This window comes from Aspergillus mulundensis (genome assembly GCF_003369625.1).
Source record: "Aspergillus mulundensis strain DSM 5745 chromosome Unknown scaffold_9, whole genome shotgun sequence".
NCBI classification, from domain to species: domain Eukaryota; kingdom Fungi; phylum Ascomycota; class Eurotiomycetes; order Eurotiales; family Aspergillaceae; genus Aspergillus; species Aspergillus mulundensis.
Window position 1 is genome coordinate 1,782,886 of NW_020797897.1, and position 17,267 is coordinate 1,800,152.

The following is a 17,267-nucleotide window of genomic DNA, read 5'->3' on the forward strand; positions in this document are numbered from 1 at the left end:
TTTTATTTTTATTTTTTTTATTTATTATATTTATAAAAAGTATATTAAAAATTACTTTAAGTAATTTTTTTTTTATTTAGCAGCGCTACGCGTACTATAAAAAAATATATATTTTTTTTATTTTATAAATTATTAAATTATAAAATATTTTTAGCTAAGTAATTTAAGCTTTATAAAACTTTATATTTTAAATTATAGTAAAAAAAAAATAAACCTTTATTTAAAGGGGTAACTTAAGTTTTTAATACCTTAGTTTAGTAATAATATTTTTTTATTTATTTAACTAAATAGTTTTATTTTATATATTTATAAGCTTTATTATAAAAAGCTTATTTTAAATATTATAAGCTACTACATAGCTATAAGGTTTATAAAGGGCCTTAAGTAAGTTAAAAGCCTTTTTTAAATTATACATGGTGTAAAGGTTTGCCTAAATAAATAAAATATAAGTATTTTAAAAAATTATAAGCACTATAAACCTTTTTTTATTATATTTTTTTATTTTTTTATTATAAGTGTTTTTTAATTTTTTATTATATATAATAATTTTTTTATATAGGTGTTTAATTTTTACTATAAAAATATTAATATTATTATTAAGTTTTACTTTTTTATAATAAGTTTTTTTAATAAATTTATTATTTTATAAGTTATAAAGGTCTGGTTTTGCAGGCATTAAAAGATTACCTTAAAAAACTTATTAAAAAAAAAAGTTAAAGCCTTGCAGTCTAATCTTTAGTAATTTTATTTATTAAAAATAGTTTTTTTTATTAAGCTTAATAATTAAGTTAGTAATTTTTGCCTTGTTAGTAATAATAAAAAAGCCTTTTATTATAGTGTTAATACTTAAAGCGTTAAACTTAAAGGCTAGGTAAAAATTTTTTATGTAAAATAAAGTAATTACTAGGGCTGGCCTAGTAGTTATAGTTTATATATTTTTAAATAAAAAAAAAAAGTAATAAAACCTAGGCAGAGCAAGGGCTTATAACCTAAGAAAAGAAATAATAAGCCATAAAGTAAATAAATTAACTAACTAACTAACTAAGCTAGGTGGTGACTACGAAATATAAAGATATTTGGGAGCGCCAAGCACCCGGGTCACGTGACCACGGGCAGTGATCCTCGACAATAGGTAGGGTAGGTAGGTGTCTGGCCGGACGCAGGAAACGTGGATTCGGCGTTTGGCTGCGGTGGGCTCGGGATCGGGATCTCCGGGGACGTAGGACGGATGGGGGAGACCTGCGAGGTGTTGAGGAGAGTATACCTGAGGATGGGGAGTGGGTTTTGACGAGGCAGTTGCTCGATGGTTAAAGGATGCGTCGGCGGTCTCTGTTAGTTCTCAGGTTTAGACCAACCTTATGGTAGCGGGAGCCGAGCTGGGGTATGGATGGGAGGTGTAACAAGTAAACTACCTAGCTAGCTAAGCAGGACGTTCTAAATCCGGATCTATCTAAGGTTTGGTTCCTGAAGAGGCATGAGACATTCATTCCCGAGGTCCCTACCCACCAAGACCAGTACCCCTACCAACCTAAGTATGAGACACTAAGCACCGACACGATCAGAAAGCCCGGACAGGCCGGTCTGCTATGACGTGGGCAGTACGTAAGGCCCAAGCACCGCACTTTTTCCCTCGAGCTGATCAGATAGCGGAGGAGAAGACAGGCAGATCCGTCTCACATCCGACGGAGATATGATGCCCACCTCGGCAGTGGGCCTGGTGCACGGGTGGCGCGAAGTATGCTCAAACTCAGCTTCTTTCTTCCTGTCTGCCCTGTGGTCCATACGTACCCGTACCAGTACGCGCCCATCATAGGCTACCCAGCTAGCTAGGTCCACGGGCCCAGCAGGGCCATCCGGATGCGACACGGCAACCTAATGTCGTGCGTGCAGCGTGCTGTGGAATTTTCTAGGTGCAGCCTTTAGCCTTGAGCCTTCAGCCTTCAGCCTTCAGCCTTCAGCCTTCAGCCCTTCGCTGCGGCCTGTGCGCAGATCAGCATACCTACCTACCTACCTACCTACCCAGTCCTCCCTCCCATAACGGCGCGGGTATACCCCAGGATCCGCAAATGCCGGCGTCGGCGTCGAGCTAGGCCCGTCGTTGCAGCTGCGTGCAGTGCACTTGCACTTGCACCCGCACCCTGGTCCCTACGTACTCCGTACGACGTGCGGCCTAGCCTGTCCGACCCTCCACCGCCAACCGCCAACCCGCTGGCTGATTTGTTTGGCACTATTGACTATTGGAAGGATCGCTATGCCTGCTCGGGCTGGGGGTTGGTCGCGACTCGCCACCGGCAGGGGCTGTGATCCTGGGCCCGACTCGACCTGGACGTCAGACTCAGACTCAGACGGTCATTGCACATTGCATATTGCACTGAGAGTGAGAGTGAGCGTGAGATGCGGAGTAGAGATAGGGTTGGCGCTCTGTGTGACGCTGCACTGCGGCACGTCCTACCTTATACAGCACGTCTTATACTCGTATCACCGCTGCTTAGGGGCGCGGGGATTCGGAAAGTTTGTAGGGCTGGCTGGCTAGCCTCTGCAGAGAATGATACGGCATGCAGGCATCTGATATGATAAATAAACGCGGTGATCGCCGCTGATACGGTGGGAAAGCTTGGGCGTGCGCGAGCCTGAGTGGACGGTGCGTGCTATTGCAGCGTCGACTAGTGCTCCAGACGAACGTTGCCCTAACCCTGCCCTGGACTCGGACGGGGACTCGAGGACTGCCGAGATTTTGGCCGTGAGGGATTCACGTTGCACGCGCGGGCGGGACTGGGCGCTAGTGGGCGTTGATGGGCAAATGGGATCCGATCGAGGGGTCTTGGGTCTTGGGCCTTGGGCCTTCTGGCGATGGCGATGGCGATGTCGCAGTCCAGGGCCTGGAGGGTCATCACGTGAACCGGCGAGCCCTGGTTGCCGGGCGCCTGATTGGCCGTGCAGCGACTACGGGTCACATCGGGGCAGCCGTCACGGCCGTGTCAGCGGCGATGAGATAAGCGATGGACATGAGACGGCCGAGTGGATATACAGACCGTGAGAGAGCTGCGAGAGTCGCCAGAGCGGCATCGCTGCAGCAGACGACCCTCACTGTTCGGACGGCCATCGGGAGATCGTCGAGGCCACTGCATGACGGGGGAAAGCGGGGAAGGCATCGCTGCCTATGGGCGTTCCTTCAGCGCTTTGACGTTCGCAGCGCCATCTTCGCCGGAGCCCTCACTGGCTCGGTGTTTGCAGGCGATGCTCTGAGTCTGGGATGTCGAGTCTACCGCGCGGGTGGCGGGCCCTGGCGGCCTGGCCGGTTGGGGGCCATGATTCACCGGCTGCCCCTGCTGAGACTCGCGTCTTACTGCTTATTGATCCTGGAGTTGCGGCCTCATCGAACGGCCGGATCAGGGGGCATCCTACTGGTAGGAAGTCAGGAGTTGGAGACTCGGTTACACGCGAGGGAGGCATTTGTTGTGGTTATGGCGTTGTTGAGACGTCGTTGAGCCCCTAGGAAGGCCGTCACTGACGAATGGATAACCGACGAGCAGCTCACCGAGCGGCCAGACGTGATTCGCGGCCAATAATTCATGTATTTGGCGCAGCGCGGGCGAGTCGGCAACTGGGCCGCAGCCGGACGATGCAGGCTCCGAACGGGCCCTCTGAGACATGCGCAGCACGTAAATAGCCCGGTTTCAATATATTAAACTGCAGAGCAGAGTCCTGCTCGCCCTGCCCATTCCCATTTTAAACAGGGGCCGTCCAGTATCTTGCTCAACGTTTCTCACTGGGAGTGTTGACCGGATCACCCAACAAGTCTGATCTGGCAACATCTCCGGGCCCGGAGTCCAGACTGGGTTGGTCTCTAGACGCGGCCATGCCAGGTGTCATTCGAGTCAGCACAGCTCAGCACAGCACTCGGCACCGTCGCACAGGGGGATGGTCCGGTCCGGCTGCCACGGCTGGCCCTGAGCGTGTGGATCGTTCTTTTGCGTTGATGGCGATGGCAATGGCCATCGCAGAGCAAGCGCTGCTCTGAGTCGACGAGGTCGACGAGGGTAGGGTAGGCTCTCCTCGAACCGGTCTCAGTCCGTGACCTAACCGCCGAGATGCGTAATCGGCGTCTGCCCTGGGTTGCACAGCAGAGGGCGCTGCAAAAACAAGAAAGATCTAGGCAACTGGGCCGTCTGTGCGTTGCCCTCATATCATATCATTCACGTAGGCAGAGGCCAATAAAGCAGAGCCGGCCTATCAGGGCGTGCTGCGGCCCTGATTTATCATCGAGATTACCCTACGGAGTGCAGGGGGCAGGGGGCAGGGAGCAGAGGGAGGGGTATACGCCTGTGGCCTGTGAATGAGGGCGAGGGTGGATCGAGTTTGAAACGCAGCGCTGGGTAGCACGATTCCGCTTCTCATCGACGAGCTCTGGCCTGCGATTTGCCCGGGAGGCCAGGCGTGGCTTGGGGTGTGGGTACGGCCGATGCCCTATCGTTGCGAATATGGCTTGCGCGGTGTCGGCTGAGGTGAGGGCAGAGGGCGCTGCCTCCAACTGCACACGACTCTGCACGTCGCGATGCCAACTGCCTATCAATTGAATCAGTGCTGAGGGGGGTCTGCATGGAAGGCTCGCTCCGAGATGGGAGCGTTGCTGCGAGCGCCCGAGCGCGGATCTTGGAGTTGAATGTCTGAGGTAAACGTAAGACAGGACTTTCGTCTGCTTCCTCTATCCATGGATGGAAGGCGCTGCACTTGCACATGCTCATGCTCGCCTCGTCATGCCATCCCATCCATCCCATCCCATCCAGCGACGATCGAGCGGGACCAGACGTGCAATCAGAGCATCCAACCGCCCGCCAGTCGAGGGCTCAGGCTCAGACTGGCCTGGTCCTTTTTGCAATGTGTCTGGCTAATCCTGAGCCTGGAAGGATGGGTGCGTGCGTCCTGGCGTGATCGCCCGCGGTGCTGACTGAATATACCTGGTCCATTGTATCAACCCTCACAGGCTGCACGGTAGGCGAGCCCAGGCGTCAGCAGTCTTGGATCTATATACGTGAGCAGGCGATGCTCCGCCCATCCTCTCACTCCCAGACATCGTGAACTCCCGCAATGGACTCGTCCTCGTAAGTACCGCCGCCCCCTGCGCAGTAGCAAGCTGAGTCTGGAAGGTATCCGGCCTCCAAAAGACCGCCCAAGTTGCGAGCGGCGTGTAATGAGTGCCATGCGGCCAAGGTACGTCGACCGTCGACTGTTGGTCTCTGGATCCGACTCTGACCAGCCCAGGTCCGCTGCTCCGGCGAGAAGACGGGCTGCCAGCGCTGCTCGAATCTCCGCCTGAAATGTGCCTTTTCCATCTCGCGCATCGGCAAGGTCCCTGGGAAACGCAGCAAAGCCAACCGCGGCCCTGCCACGGCCTCGACCTCCTCGTCCGCCTCCCTCTCAACCTCCTCCTCCTCCCTCTCCACCCCCATCATGACTCCCCCCATCCTAACAACAGCCCACTCGTTCGAGAGCCCGCGGACCTACGACGGACGCAGCCACGTCCCCATCCCCGCATACTCCTACCCCCAGGACTACGCGAGCGCGACCGGCCTCCCGCTCGCCAGCGAATCAACCTACGCCCACTCCTCCCCAATCTACCCAACCCAATCCCACCCAGAAGACATGTCAAGCCTGAACAACCTCTGCTGGACCTCAGAGCTGGACCCCCTAAGCGGCGGCCTCCTAAGCCCAGACTGGGAAATCGACGGCGACGACTCCCTCCCATCAGCGTCCGCATCAGCATCATCCCACCCACGCACAGGGGCAAACACAACCCTCCCAACCTACCCGGACTTCGCCTCCGACGGCACCGGCACAGGCACAGGCACCGGCACAAGCACAAGCCGGAACCCATCGAGCTCGCGGACAGGCGCCTACGCCTCACCGGCCGAGAGCCTCCCACCGGCGCAGTACCCGGTATACCTACACCTGCTGCAAAGCCTAGACCACACGATCCGGTTCGCGACGCAGAGCCGGTCGCCGAGCGAGAGCCAGCCGCTGATGCTGCTGGACTCGATCCTCCCGGCGTGCCAGCGGTACCTGACAACCCTCCTCCAAATCACCGACAGCCCGGCCTTCACGCACACCTACAACGAGGAGCACCTGCTGTTCTCCGTGGCGCTGGACAAGATCGCGTTCCTGTTTGGGCTGGGCTATGCGGATTTCCGACACCGGGTCGATGTGTACGAGGGCCTTGGGGTTAGCTTTGCGGATCCGCCTGCGCCTGGGGGAGGGTGGGTGCGGTATGGGGCGTTTGAGATGGATGTGATTGAGCAGATGGCGTATTGCCGGAAGGCGTTTGGGGAGGAGGTTAAGCGGGCTGGGGTTTGTTTGGGGAGGCTTATGGAGGTTATGGGGTTTATGGGCTTGCCTTCCGGGGCCTCTGGGGTGGGGTCTGGGGGGTCGAGTCCGGGGAGGCATGAGGGGTTGTGTGAGGAGTTGAGGAGGAGGTTGGATGGGTTGTTGGAGGATTTGAGGGGGTAGGGGGGTTTGGGGTTGGTTGCATGATGGGTTTTGGCATTTGGATTGGTTTGGGCTGGCATTGCTTGTTTGTTCTGTAGCTGCCGTATGGCTAGGTATTCTTTCACATCTAGGGTGTATCCGTTGAGGTCTTAATGCATTGGCCAGCTACTGCCCGTCTACTTTGCTTTCTATTCTGTATGGCTCCAGGTAGCCAGTGTAGATCCTTGAGCTTTTCGTTCCGTCACGCCGTCTTCTACTCGGTACATTCGCATTTCACATAAGCCCCTCCTACGCTTATTCCGCGGCAATTGCTCAACCCATGTCCCCGACCAGCCAGTCTCACTCTCACCGGCCTACATAGGTCTACGTAGTCCATCTCACCCAAAAATCCCTCTCGCCCCCACTACATTACGAGCTAAAGCCTAACCATCCCCATCCCATCAGCCATGCCCATCATCCATAGCTAATAATCATCAGCCTTCCCCATCAGCCAGAGCCAACAGCCAGAGCCAACAGCCATCCCCGCCCCATAAGCACCGGATGCACCGGATGGTCGCCCAGACACCGGCTGGCCCTAGGATTGGCGTCCGTTACTGATGAGACGGCGCGTGAGCCATTGCATTGTGGATCTCTCTTCCATTGCTATGATCCCTGCTCCACTCCGGCGTGTGACAATCCATATGGGGCTCGCGCTGGAACAAGCGCTAACGGCGCCGGACTCGTGATGGGGCTACCTTTGAGGCTGCTGGCCTGGGTAGGGAGATATGGATGTCTGCGGTATGATGGTATACTGGGAAGTACGCGTACGCTTGATGTTGATGTAGCCGGTGTAGACGGGATACTAGGAACTAAGCAAGGCCGCTGAGCGCACCTGTAGTTCTCTCTCTGATAGCTTGAGCGTTGCGCTGCTACATAGGTGTGATATGGTCAGACGGAGGACAATGGAAACTACTAGGTAGGAAGGGCAGTCCGTTATCTGAGCAGCTCCATGTAGACCTCCTGGCTTGGGATGCGGATTCCAATCGGACTCGCGACTCAATGTCAATGGTATCTATTGATTTCCCTGAGATGGCTGCATCCCGGCCCTACGATGTTGTTTCTGTTCATGCTTGCAGGAGACAAGAGCGATGCAGGCTTGGCTTAGGATAAGACGTGTCTAGCCTCGTAAATCGAAGGCACAGAATTGATAGAGATAGAGTTCTTCGATCGAATCGAATACCGAACGAAGTATATCCGTCGACAGCATTATAGCCGGGATCGTCGGCTAAGGAAGGATGCGGTATCCATGGACCCATCGTCCGCCCGTAGAAACCGTCATGAGACGAAGGTATAAGCATACCGTCAAGGAAAAGGTCCTAGCCTTTCAACACCGCCCAACCTAAGGTAATTTCCGACGAGACTCAACGTCGCACCTACTTGCATGGCCGGTACTAGGGTGGGCTCTGTCTCCGCAAGCGGCACCATGGCCGGATGCGGGCGGCAAGCCCTAACTGCCTCACGTTCCCAACCGCCCGGGGCATGCAGCACCCCTTGCATCGGGTTCTTTACCCACTAACCGTCGTACCCGTCGCCCTCGCTGATAAGCTTCTCGATGCCGACGTGCTTCTGAAACAATAAGCTCGCTGCGGTAGCAGCTGTCCAGGCACAGACACAGACACAGACAAGACATGGTCGCGATCCCCCATCTCCCGATGCACCTGCAGCCCCGGCGACGGCGTCTCCCCCTCATCGTCATCCTTATAATTTCCCTCGTCTTCGTTCTTGGATTTCGGCTTTGCAGCGGTGCCGGCCGTCTTAGCGGTCCATGGCGCATCGCACCGCCAAGTTTGAGTCTGTCTGTACCCCCCCGCGGCCGCCGCATCACCAAAGCCTCGATGCTGTACGGGCCCAGGAACGCGATCTACGAGCGCGCGCTGCAGAGCCACGCTCGCCACGCCGAGAGATGGGGGTATGGGATGGAGGTCCTGCGGCACGAGATCGCGGAAGGGTACTGGAATAAACCGAGTTATTTGCTCGCGCTGGTCATTAGGGAGTTGGGGAGGGCTGTGGGCGAGAGGGTGGAGTGGTTTATGTACGTACCGTACCGTACCTCCTTGCCACCAGGGTCCGATCAGCTCAGCATGGCAGGAGAAGAACATCGCAAGAGATCTGACTAACCGGAGCAGGTGGGTCGACGCCGACTCAATCATCATCAACCCGCTGATACCGCTGGAGCTCTTCCTCCCGCCGGACTCATCGAGTCCCAGCTCGAGAGGCTCCTCAGGCCCGGGCCCAGGCCCACTCGACACAATCCACCTCGTCGCAACAAAAGACCACAAGGGCCTGAACACAGGGATATTCTTCATCCGCGTGCACGAGTGGAGCGTGCGCTTCCTGATCGAATCCCTCGCCTATCCGACCTACAACCCCTCCACCGACCTCGGCGTGCAGGTCGACCAGAGCGCCATGGAGCGGGTCCTGAACGGGTCGGCCTACCGCGGCAACGTGACGTACCTCCCGCGTCCCTGGATCAACGCGTACGAGTGGAAGCATGCGTTTGAAGGCCGGAAGGGCGATATGCTGGTGCATTTCCCCGGCCTGGACGGCGAGCGTTGGGCGCATATGCGGCGGTGGCTGGATGTTGTGGAGGTCGGGGGTGGGGGGTGGAGTGTGCCGGTTGAGCAGACGGGGTTTGGGGATGGGGCGAGGGTGTTTTGGGAGAGGGTTGAGAGGGGGAGGAGGATTGTTGAGCGGTTTGGGAGGGGGAGTGGGAGTGGGACGGGGGAGGGGAGGAAGACGGGGAAGAAAGGGAAGGAGAGGGAGATGGAGATGGAGATGGCGGTGGAGGAGCTGAAGCACGTGTTGTATGAACAGCCGTATCAGGGCGAGCTCCTGCAGCAGCGGATTGAGGCGTGGAGGAGGATCTCTGCGTCGTAGTGGTAGATGGATGTCATTCGTGGTTGGTGGTTTGGCAGGACATGCAGAGTGTGTCAGGGCGTGAATCCATTGCTCATATCTCCTCTGCGTCTAGATCACGTACGGATTACCACTGGATAGTAGATACTCCAGCGATGATTAATCAGACCTCGGGAGTAATGGTACTCGCAGTGAACGGAGGCATGTAGCATTGGCCGAATGCGGCATCCCTAGATACCGAGGAATGCCTGGCATCAACACCGAATCCGGTGTAACGGCCGGCGACTTCTATTAAATAAGGGCCTGTTCTACAAGCCAGAGCAATGTTCTATTTTGAGTGCTGCTCAGGCCATCTGCAACATGCTGCCCGACCTCCAGCTCGCGGGCAACTTGCCCTCCGTCCTGCTCCTGCTCGGGTTTGCATACTTCCTCTCGGTACGCAGTCTATGCCCTGGGAGATCAGAACTAACAAGTCTTGTCTTGCTTATGAATGTAGATCGCGTTCCGAGTCCGAAAGAACCCCCTCTCGTCCCTCCCAGGCCCCAAATACACGAAATGGACCGACCTGCTGCTGAAGTACTACACCGTCACCGGGCAGCGTCCTCGCTACGTGCACGCCCTGCACCAGAAATACGGTACCTCTCTTCCTCCTGAGGTAAAGAAGAAGAAGAAGAAGAAGCTAACCAGCAGGCCCCCTCGTACGCATCTCCCCCACAACCCTCGACATCAGCGACATCCCCGCCGCCCGCGAAATCCACCGCATCGCAAGCCCCTTCCTCAAAGCGCCCTTCTACAAACTCCTCACCCGCAAAGACGGCGAGAGCCTCTTCTCCACCATCGACCCAGACTACCACCGCCGCCACCGCCGCCTCCTCTCCTCCCCCCTCTCCGACAACAACCTGCGCACGCTGGAGCCGCTCGTCAAAGCACGCGTCCAACTCGCGGTTACCCGCATGGCCGAGGAGGCACGCCAACGCTCCGTAGCAGACATCTACAAGTGGTTCTTCTTCATGGCGACGGACATCATCGGCGAGCTGAGCTTCGGCGACTCGTTCCGGATGCTCGAGGTCGGGAAGAAGAACCAGTACATTGCGGACCTGGAGACCGTGGCCAAGATCGGGGGCATCCGCGCGAACTTTCCCTGGGTGATTTCGCTCGGCCAGGTGCTGCCGCTGAGTATCTTTAAGGAGGTTGTTGTCTCTACCGATCGCATTCTCGAGTATGCGACCCTGTCGGTGGAGCGGTATAAGCGGCATCTAGCCCTGAATCCGGACCAGCCGAAGCCGACGCTCTTTACGAAGCTGTATGATGCCAGTCTCGTTAAGGAAGACGGGGGCGAGAGTCTCAGTGATCGGGAGATACGCAACGATGCGCAGAGCTTCATTGTCGCTGGGAGTGATACGACGGCGAATACGCTGACGTACCTTGTTTGGTCGGTGCTGAGGGATAGAACTATCCAGGACCGACTCGTCGCGGAACTCGATGCGCTGGTTAAGACGCTGCAGATTGAAGAGGGGATCGACGAGGAGGGTCTCTCGGATGTCCACCTGCGTGACCTGCCGTACTTCAACCAGGTCATCAACGAGGCGCTGCGTCTGTACCCTGCTGTTCCGTCTGGGTTGCCGCGGGTTGTTCCTGAGAAGGGGAGCACGCTGGCCGGACACTGGATCCCGGGTGGTGCGACGGTCACGACGCAGTTGTATTCGCTGCATCGGGATGGCGAGGTTTTTGAGGATCCGGAGAGGTATGTCAACCCCCTACCTATGCTCTCCTACTTCGCTTCAATATTCCATTGGTACTCTGCCTTGCATGCTAACTGGCTGCATCACAGATTCGACCCCTCCCGCTGGGAAAATCCCACCAAGGCCATGAAGGACGCCTACATGCCCTTTGGCGCTGGGTCGCGGAGTATGCTACCACCCTTCCATCTCCTATTCAGGAACATTATCTAACAGATGGGATTAGACTGCGTCGGCCTGCACCTAGCGAAGATGGAACTCCGCCTCGCAACAGCGTCCTTCTTCCGCGCGTTCCCCCGAGCACGGATGTCGAGCAAGGAGGGCATGAGTGATGCCGATATGGACATGATGTTGTATTTCCTGCTCTCGCCGAAGGGGAAGAGGTGCTTGGTCGAGGTTGTTTAGGCTATTGCAGGTTGGGTTGGGTGTTCAAAGAGAAAGAACAAGGTGGAACCTTGGAAGCTATGGTAGCTTGGTTTGTTCATGCAGGGCCAGGCCTAGCTCTGAAGGAAAGACACCTAGGTAATATAGTCGAATGTCAACAAATATTCCCCGGACCCCGCCGTTATTCTCTCCTCGTATACCCTTTGGCGTCTACGGGGTAGTCTTGATTGAGGTTGAGATTCCCATCCAGTTAGGGCTAGGGCTAGGGCCGGTCCACGCCACGAGGGTGAGTCAAGGGATCTCCCATTTCCGTATACCGGACGATAGATATCGCCTCGTGGACAGGGTCATACGTAGCACGAGCGAGATGAGGTAACGTTCTGGTCTTTTTGCTCATAGGTGTTGTCGTTGACCTCTCCTTGAAACAAGAGCCTGCACCATCAAACAGATCTGGTCCTACCATAGTATATCAAGAATATCCTCATACGGGCTCAGTAGATCGTCGTCCAAGGATTCAGTCAGCGCGCATAATATCGCTAGCCTACTATCATATCCTGCAATACTAAAAGAATCCATAGTCTGTCGTCTTATAATAAGGCATTGCACTGGCTTCTAATTAGTCTGTAATGGAAAGAAAGGTTAATGCTCTACACTTTATTTAGAACGCTACGATCTTTAGAACTATGCAGACATTCTCCGGCTCCGCATCATCCCCGTAGCCAGCCGTCCAACCAAAGCAACCTTGGAAGAATCTCATGATTTCTTCACCCGCGTTGCTAAAGCTTATCATGAAATACAGAATCCGGGTGCCCAGGGTCCAATGGTATCCATCCCCAGGCCCGAGACGGGGGAAACGGCATGCATAGCACAGCATTTGTCAGCCCAGCGGCTAGGGAGGGCCACGTAGTCGACTCGTTTTTACTTTTGATTCTCCGCCGTGCGACCATCCTGCGTTATCGGCGAGCGGGTTGCGGGGCAGAGAGGATTCCTACAGTATGATGCCCAGAGATGTCACTCGGACTGTGTGGTATATTCTCCACGTCTTGATGCTCTAGGTTCGTCTAGGCTACTTCCTGATGTCGAGGCGACGGGTGGATCTCCAGTTGACAAGGCTGTTGATTACCTATCCAGGACGTCCGAGTTCTCGGGATTATCATGCGTACCCCTCCTCTCTGGCGCTGCCATTGGACGCGACGTAAGCATTTGCGTTTTCTCGGCTCGGCAGTAGCGCCAGAGTTATGCTAGCTGCATGCTTAGGCTGACGCTTAGCCTAGAGTGGAGCTTATGTGCGCTGTCGGGACGAGTGGGTGGTCAGATAGGCTATATCCTATAGGTAGCGTTCACGGCTTGTTTGCTGAGAGCCTCATTGCTTGCTGCCTCTGGCCAGTGCCCGCATGTGTCAGGATCAGATACAGGGTGGTTTTGCGCCTGCGCTGTTATATAGGTTGGGAAGCCCGTTTTCAGGTCTAGAGTTCCATTTATCTGACAGTCGATCTCCATTGAAATTTGCACCTTTCGCCAATAGGCTACCCTGCCTACCTACATGCATGATGGAGACTCGACCAGGCGACTACCCGATTCTCAGTCTCCCTGTCGGTGAAATGAAGCATGAGTATGATGTCGTGGTTGTTGGCTCGGGATATGGAGCCGGCGTTGCGGCGAGTCGCATGGCGCGGGCGGGGAAGGGCGTTGCGGTGTTGGAGGTGGGGAGGGAATGGAGGGGTATGTATCCCAGCCAAAGTTGATTTGGAGTGAAGTGAACTGACGTATGTAGAGGGGTCATTCCCTCGCACGCTCTCGCAATGTACAAAGGAGCTGAATATTTCCGGTTCTGGGTCGAGGTTCGGGCCGAGTCGCTTGGTGAAGAGGTTGTTTCGGAATGGAAAGACGGGACTGTTCCAGTTGAGACTGGGGGAGGAACAGAATGCGTTTTGTGCTCATGGTAACCTGGTCGACCCTACGCCTGCCATTGCCCTAGCGAAAGCTGACGGCTGATTAGGGCTTGGCGGGGGCTCCCTCATCAACGCGGGTGTTTTCCTCGAAGCAACGCCCGAGGTGATACAGATGAGTGCGTGGCCGGCGGAAATCAGAGAGGATCCGGATGCAATGGCTGAATGTAAGTGCGACCTAGTCATGCATCCATGGATACATGTTTGCTGACGAGAAAGACTACGCCCGCGCCTCGACAATGCTGCAGCCAACGCCTTACCCAGAGACGGACCTGCCCGCTAAGACGAAGCACTTGGAAGATACCGGCCAGCAATTCGGCAAAGCAGGGAGCTTCTCCCGTGTCCCGCTAACCACGTTCTTCGAACGAGGCCGTAACGCCAGTGGCGTGTCGATGTGCGCAAATCAAAGGTCCGGGCGCGAATCCACTGGTCTGGACGATGGGTCGAAGAATTCGATTCCTGTGACGTACTTGGTGGATGCTTGGGTGTGGGGAGCGGAGATCTTCTGCGGGTGTGAGGTTCGGTATCTTGAAAGGGATGGCTCGTCCTATATTGTGCATTTTGTTTGCCATGAGAAGAGCGGCCGCATCGGAGAGCAGCAGCTGTCGGTGAGGGCCGTATGTACCACTCGGACAGACGTAATCAGGCTGGCATGAGGTCGCTGATGATTCGCAGAAAGAGTTCTGCTTCCTGGGTGCAGGGGCGCTCGGGACGACTGAGATCCTCCTCCGCTCGAAGAAGCACGGTCTGTCCCTGTCGCCTATGGCTGGCAGAAACATGTCTGGGAACGGGAATATGATGGCCTTTGGTATCCTTATCTCTATCTGGCGGGGCACCTAAGACGAAGTTATCGCTGACAGTTGCCAGGCTACAACAGCACCAAAGATATAAATGGCGTAGCGGGCAGTAACAGGCCCGGTCCAACAATTACCAGCATGATTGACCTCCGGGAAGTGAATAACCCATTGGAAGGGTATATCATCGAAGATGGATGTATTCCGGAGCCGATTGCGCCTGTGCTGCAAATACTTCTCATCTTGCAGACTATACTGAACTTCAAGTTTCTCTCACTCCTTTGCAGCCCACTTCAGCAGATACGGCGGGTCAGAGCGGTGCTCAAGTCCCTCCTTCTCGGCCCCTTGGTCCCCGGCGGCGCAATGCAGCGCACAGCAACATACCTGATCATGTCGCACGACAGCAACGAAATCACCATGACCATGAGAAACGATGAGCCGCGTCTTGAAGCCGTTGGGGAGAGGCGTGGAGCAAATATTCGCCGAATTAAATATACGCTGCGCGCGATAGTTCGGGGTACTAGTGCGAGTATGGTTTCGTGTTATTCTGGTAGGGCATATTGGGCTGATTCCCTTGAATCGGCGATTTATCGGCTAACCCAGGCTTCTACCAGATCAAGTCTCAGCACACCTTCTCGGTGGTGCAACCATGAGTCGCAATGGAACTGGTAGCGAAGGAGTAACTAACCACCTTGGACAAGTTTTCATGGGGCACGGGGCGGAAGTTCATGCGGGCTTGGTGTGCTGCGATGCGTCGGTCATACCGATGTCTTTGGGTAAGTGAGCCTTCTCAGTCCGGTATGCCGGGTTGATTAATCGCTGTTAACATGGGCTGTGTGCCAATGGCAGGCGTGAATCCGCTTGCGACAATCACCGCGCTTGCAGAACGGTCGGTGGCGCTGCTTGGGAAAAAGAGATGTTTAGAATTTGACCTTGAGACGAAGAATGGGGAGATAAATGCTGACAGCAGGCCGAGAGTTTCACATTCCACGGGTAAGGAAGGAAAGCACAGGGATGGAGACTATGTCTCGACAGGATGGGAGTTTACCGAAGCTCTCGAGGGCTACATTGCTGTCCCGGCGAGTGCATCAGGAGTTGACTGTCATATTGCTGAACGAGAAGGAAGGATCTCGTCATCGTTATTGCGAATTATCCTCACGGTCGAGATATATCGTAGAGTGCAAGGTAAGTGGACGTCCCGTACTACGGATGCATAACACTGACATCCATCAGGGGCCACAGAACCCAGGTATAAGGGTATCTGCACCGGAACCGTCTCATGCCGAGCCCTGTCCAGGCTACCGATGAGGGCTATCAGCGGAGAGCTGGATTTTTTCGTTCCAGATGAGCAGGGTACCGATTCAACAACGCTGTCGTATACCCTACCACTCCGGAATGTGGAAGGCACGGAATTGACATTGACCGGACTGAAGACCATTGATCTGTCCAGTGCACTCTCCATCCCAAGGTTGTGGAAAGCCACTACCACGGTGGAAGTTCATGTGACGGACGCCAGAGGTGAGAGGATAGGTGCCGGTGTCGTACGTATTCCCGGAATGTCGTCCCTGTACCGGCAAATGAGGACATTTCACCAGACCAAAAAGCCTGCGCACATTTCAATGCTGGTGGTGTTCTTGCTCTATTTCATGTTCCAACTCATCGTCGTCTTCTTCCATCCGCTCATTTCGCGTTTCTGGGATCGAGCCCACCCTCGAACTCAAGAGAAAGAGCGAAGCCACGGTCGAGACAGTGGCAAACAGAGACCATCAGCAATCCACGAAATTGTCACGTCCGACAACGTCAAGGTGAAACTCGACGTATACAATGCGGCCAAGACGGACTCACAGCAGCCGCCGATACTCTTCCTCCCGGGCATCACCGGCCTCAACCCCGCTCACTCAATCTTCACCCTCCCCTTCCAGCGCTGCAACATGGTCGAGTATTTCGCCTCCCGAGGGCATCGATGCTACGTCTTAACGCCACGATGGGGTCTTGATGAGCGAGTCGCAGGAGAATGCACCGTCTTCGACAGCCGTCTCGACATTGCCGCCGCTTTGGAATACATCGGCCGTGCCAGCGAGAATTCAAAGCCATACATAGTAGCACATTGCCAGGGCTCCGTGGCGCTTTCAATGGCCCTGCTGACAGGGACCATCAAAGCAGATCAGATTCTCGGCATAACAGCCAACTCAGTCTTCATGAACCAGGTCTTCGCGTACTGGAACGCCATCAAGGCCTCATCTCCGCTGCTCATTCGGGCGTATGAATTGCTGGACGGTCCGTACTTCCCAATCGACTTTTCAACGAGGACGAAGTCAGTATCGCAGCGTATCCTGGACTTCTTGCTCTCGCTATACCCTGTTCCCCGACGGGATAGATGCTCGTCGCCAGCCTGCCACCGCACAAGCTTTGCGTTCGGGTTGCTCTGGAACCATCGGAATCTAGATCGAAGAATCCACGATAACATTGATCGGTTCTTCACGGGGACATCTACCAAGAGCTTGGAGCATATCACGCGCATGGACTCTGCGGGGAGCTGTCTTGACAATAACCTTAATTCCCTCTTAACAATCGAGAATCTGGAGAATCTGCGCGGAGTCCCGATTCTCTTCATATCTGGGTCTGAGAATGAGGTGTTTAGTCCGGAGACGACCTTGAAGGACTATGAGTTGTTGCGACGGGCTTTCGGGGAAGGGATGTATCGGAGGTTCTTGGTGGACGGCTATGGCCACCTTGATCCGATTGTTGGTAAGAATGCAGAGAGGGATGTTTATTGGAGAGTCAAGGGACACGTGGAGTGCTGCTTGCAAAATGAGCACACGAGGACAAATGAGCCGAATGACTTGGAATTCAGGACTGAAGGCGAACACTGTACCCTGAACTATTCCAATCAGCCAGGGAAAGACATGAATGGCGTATCCAATGGGACTAGCTGCTGAGAAATGGAACTTTCGATCATCATGAATCTCAGTTCTTTTGAAGCAGGAGATATGATGGCAAGGCTGGCTGATGCAATCACGCTT

The 17,267-nt window shown here is 54.4% G+C and overlaps 4 protein-coding genes across 4 annotated transcripts; all 4 read left to right on the forward strand.

The window, feature by feature from the left end:
- Positions 1 to 5,088: 5,088 nt before the first annotated feature.
- On the forward strand, positions 5,089 to 6,224 carry DSM5745_08389 (Zn(II)2Cys6 transcription factor domain-containing protein; the record flags this gene model as incomplete). Its single annotated transcript, XM_026750405.1, has 4 exons — positions 5,089 to 5,102; positions 5,148 to 5,211; positions 5,263 to 5,930; positions 5,966 to 6,224. The coding sequence occupies 4 exons, from the start codon at positions 5,089 to 5,091 to the stop codon at positions 6,222 to 6,224; spliced, it is 1,005 nt and encodes a 334-aa protein (XP_026601409.1).
- A 1,926-nt stretch (positions 6,225 to 8,150) lies between these two features.
- DSM5745_08390 (uncharacterized protein) lies at positions 8,151 to 9,399 on the forward strand (the record flags this gene model as incomplete). Its single annotated transcript, XM_026750406.1, has 2 exons — positions 8,151 to 8,554; positions 8,649 to 9,399. 2 exons carry the CDS (start codon positions 8,151 to 8,153, stop codon positions 9,397 to 9,399), a joined length of 1,155 nt encoding a protein of 384 aa, XP_026601410.1.
- A 339-nt stretch (positions 9,400 to 9,738) lies between these two features.
- DSM5745_08391 (cytochrome P450) lies at positions 9,739 to 11,449 on the forward strand (the record flags this gene model as incomplete). The annotated part of the gene is made up of 5 exons (XM_026750407.1): positions 9,739 to 9,813; positions 9,875 to 10,013; positions 10,069 to 11,122; positions 11,210 to 11,286; positions 11,334 to 11,449. The coding sequence occupies 5 exons, from the start codon at positions 9,739 to 9,741 to the stop codon at positions 11,447 to 11,449; spliced, it is 1,461 nt and encodes a 486-aa protein (XP_026601411.1).
- A 1,602-nt stretch (positions 11,450 to 13,051) lies between these two features.
- DSM5745_08392 (uncharacterized protein) lies at positions 13,052 to 17,183 on the forward strand (the record flags this gene model as incomplete). The annotated part of the gene is made up of 8 exons (XM_026750408.1): positions 13,052 to 13,223; positions 13,501 to 13,617; positions 13,670 to 14,067; positions 14,126 to 14,195; positions 14,318 to 14,794; positions 14,859 to 15,020; positions 15,094 to 15,429; positions 15,478 to 17,183. The coding sequence occupies 8 exons, from the start codon at positions 13,052 to 13,054 to the stop codon at positions 17,181 to 17,183; spliced, it is 3,438 nt and encodes a 1,145-aa protein (XP_026601412.1).
- Between the last annotated feature and the right edge of the window lie 84 nt (positions 17,184 to 17,267).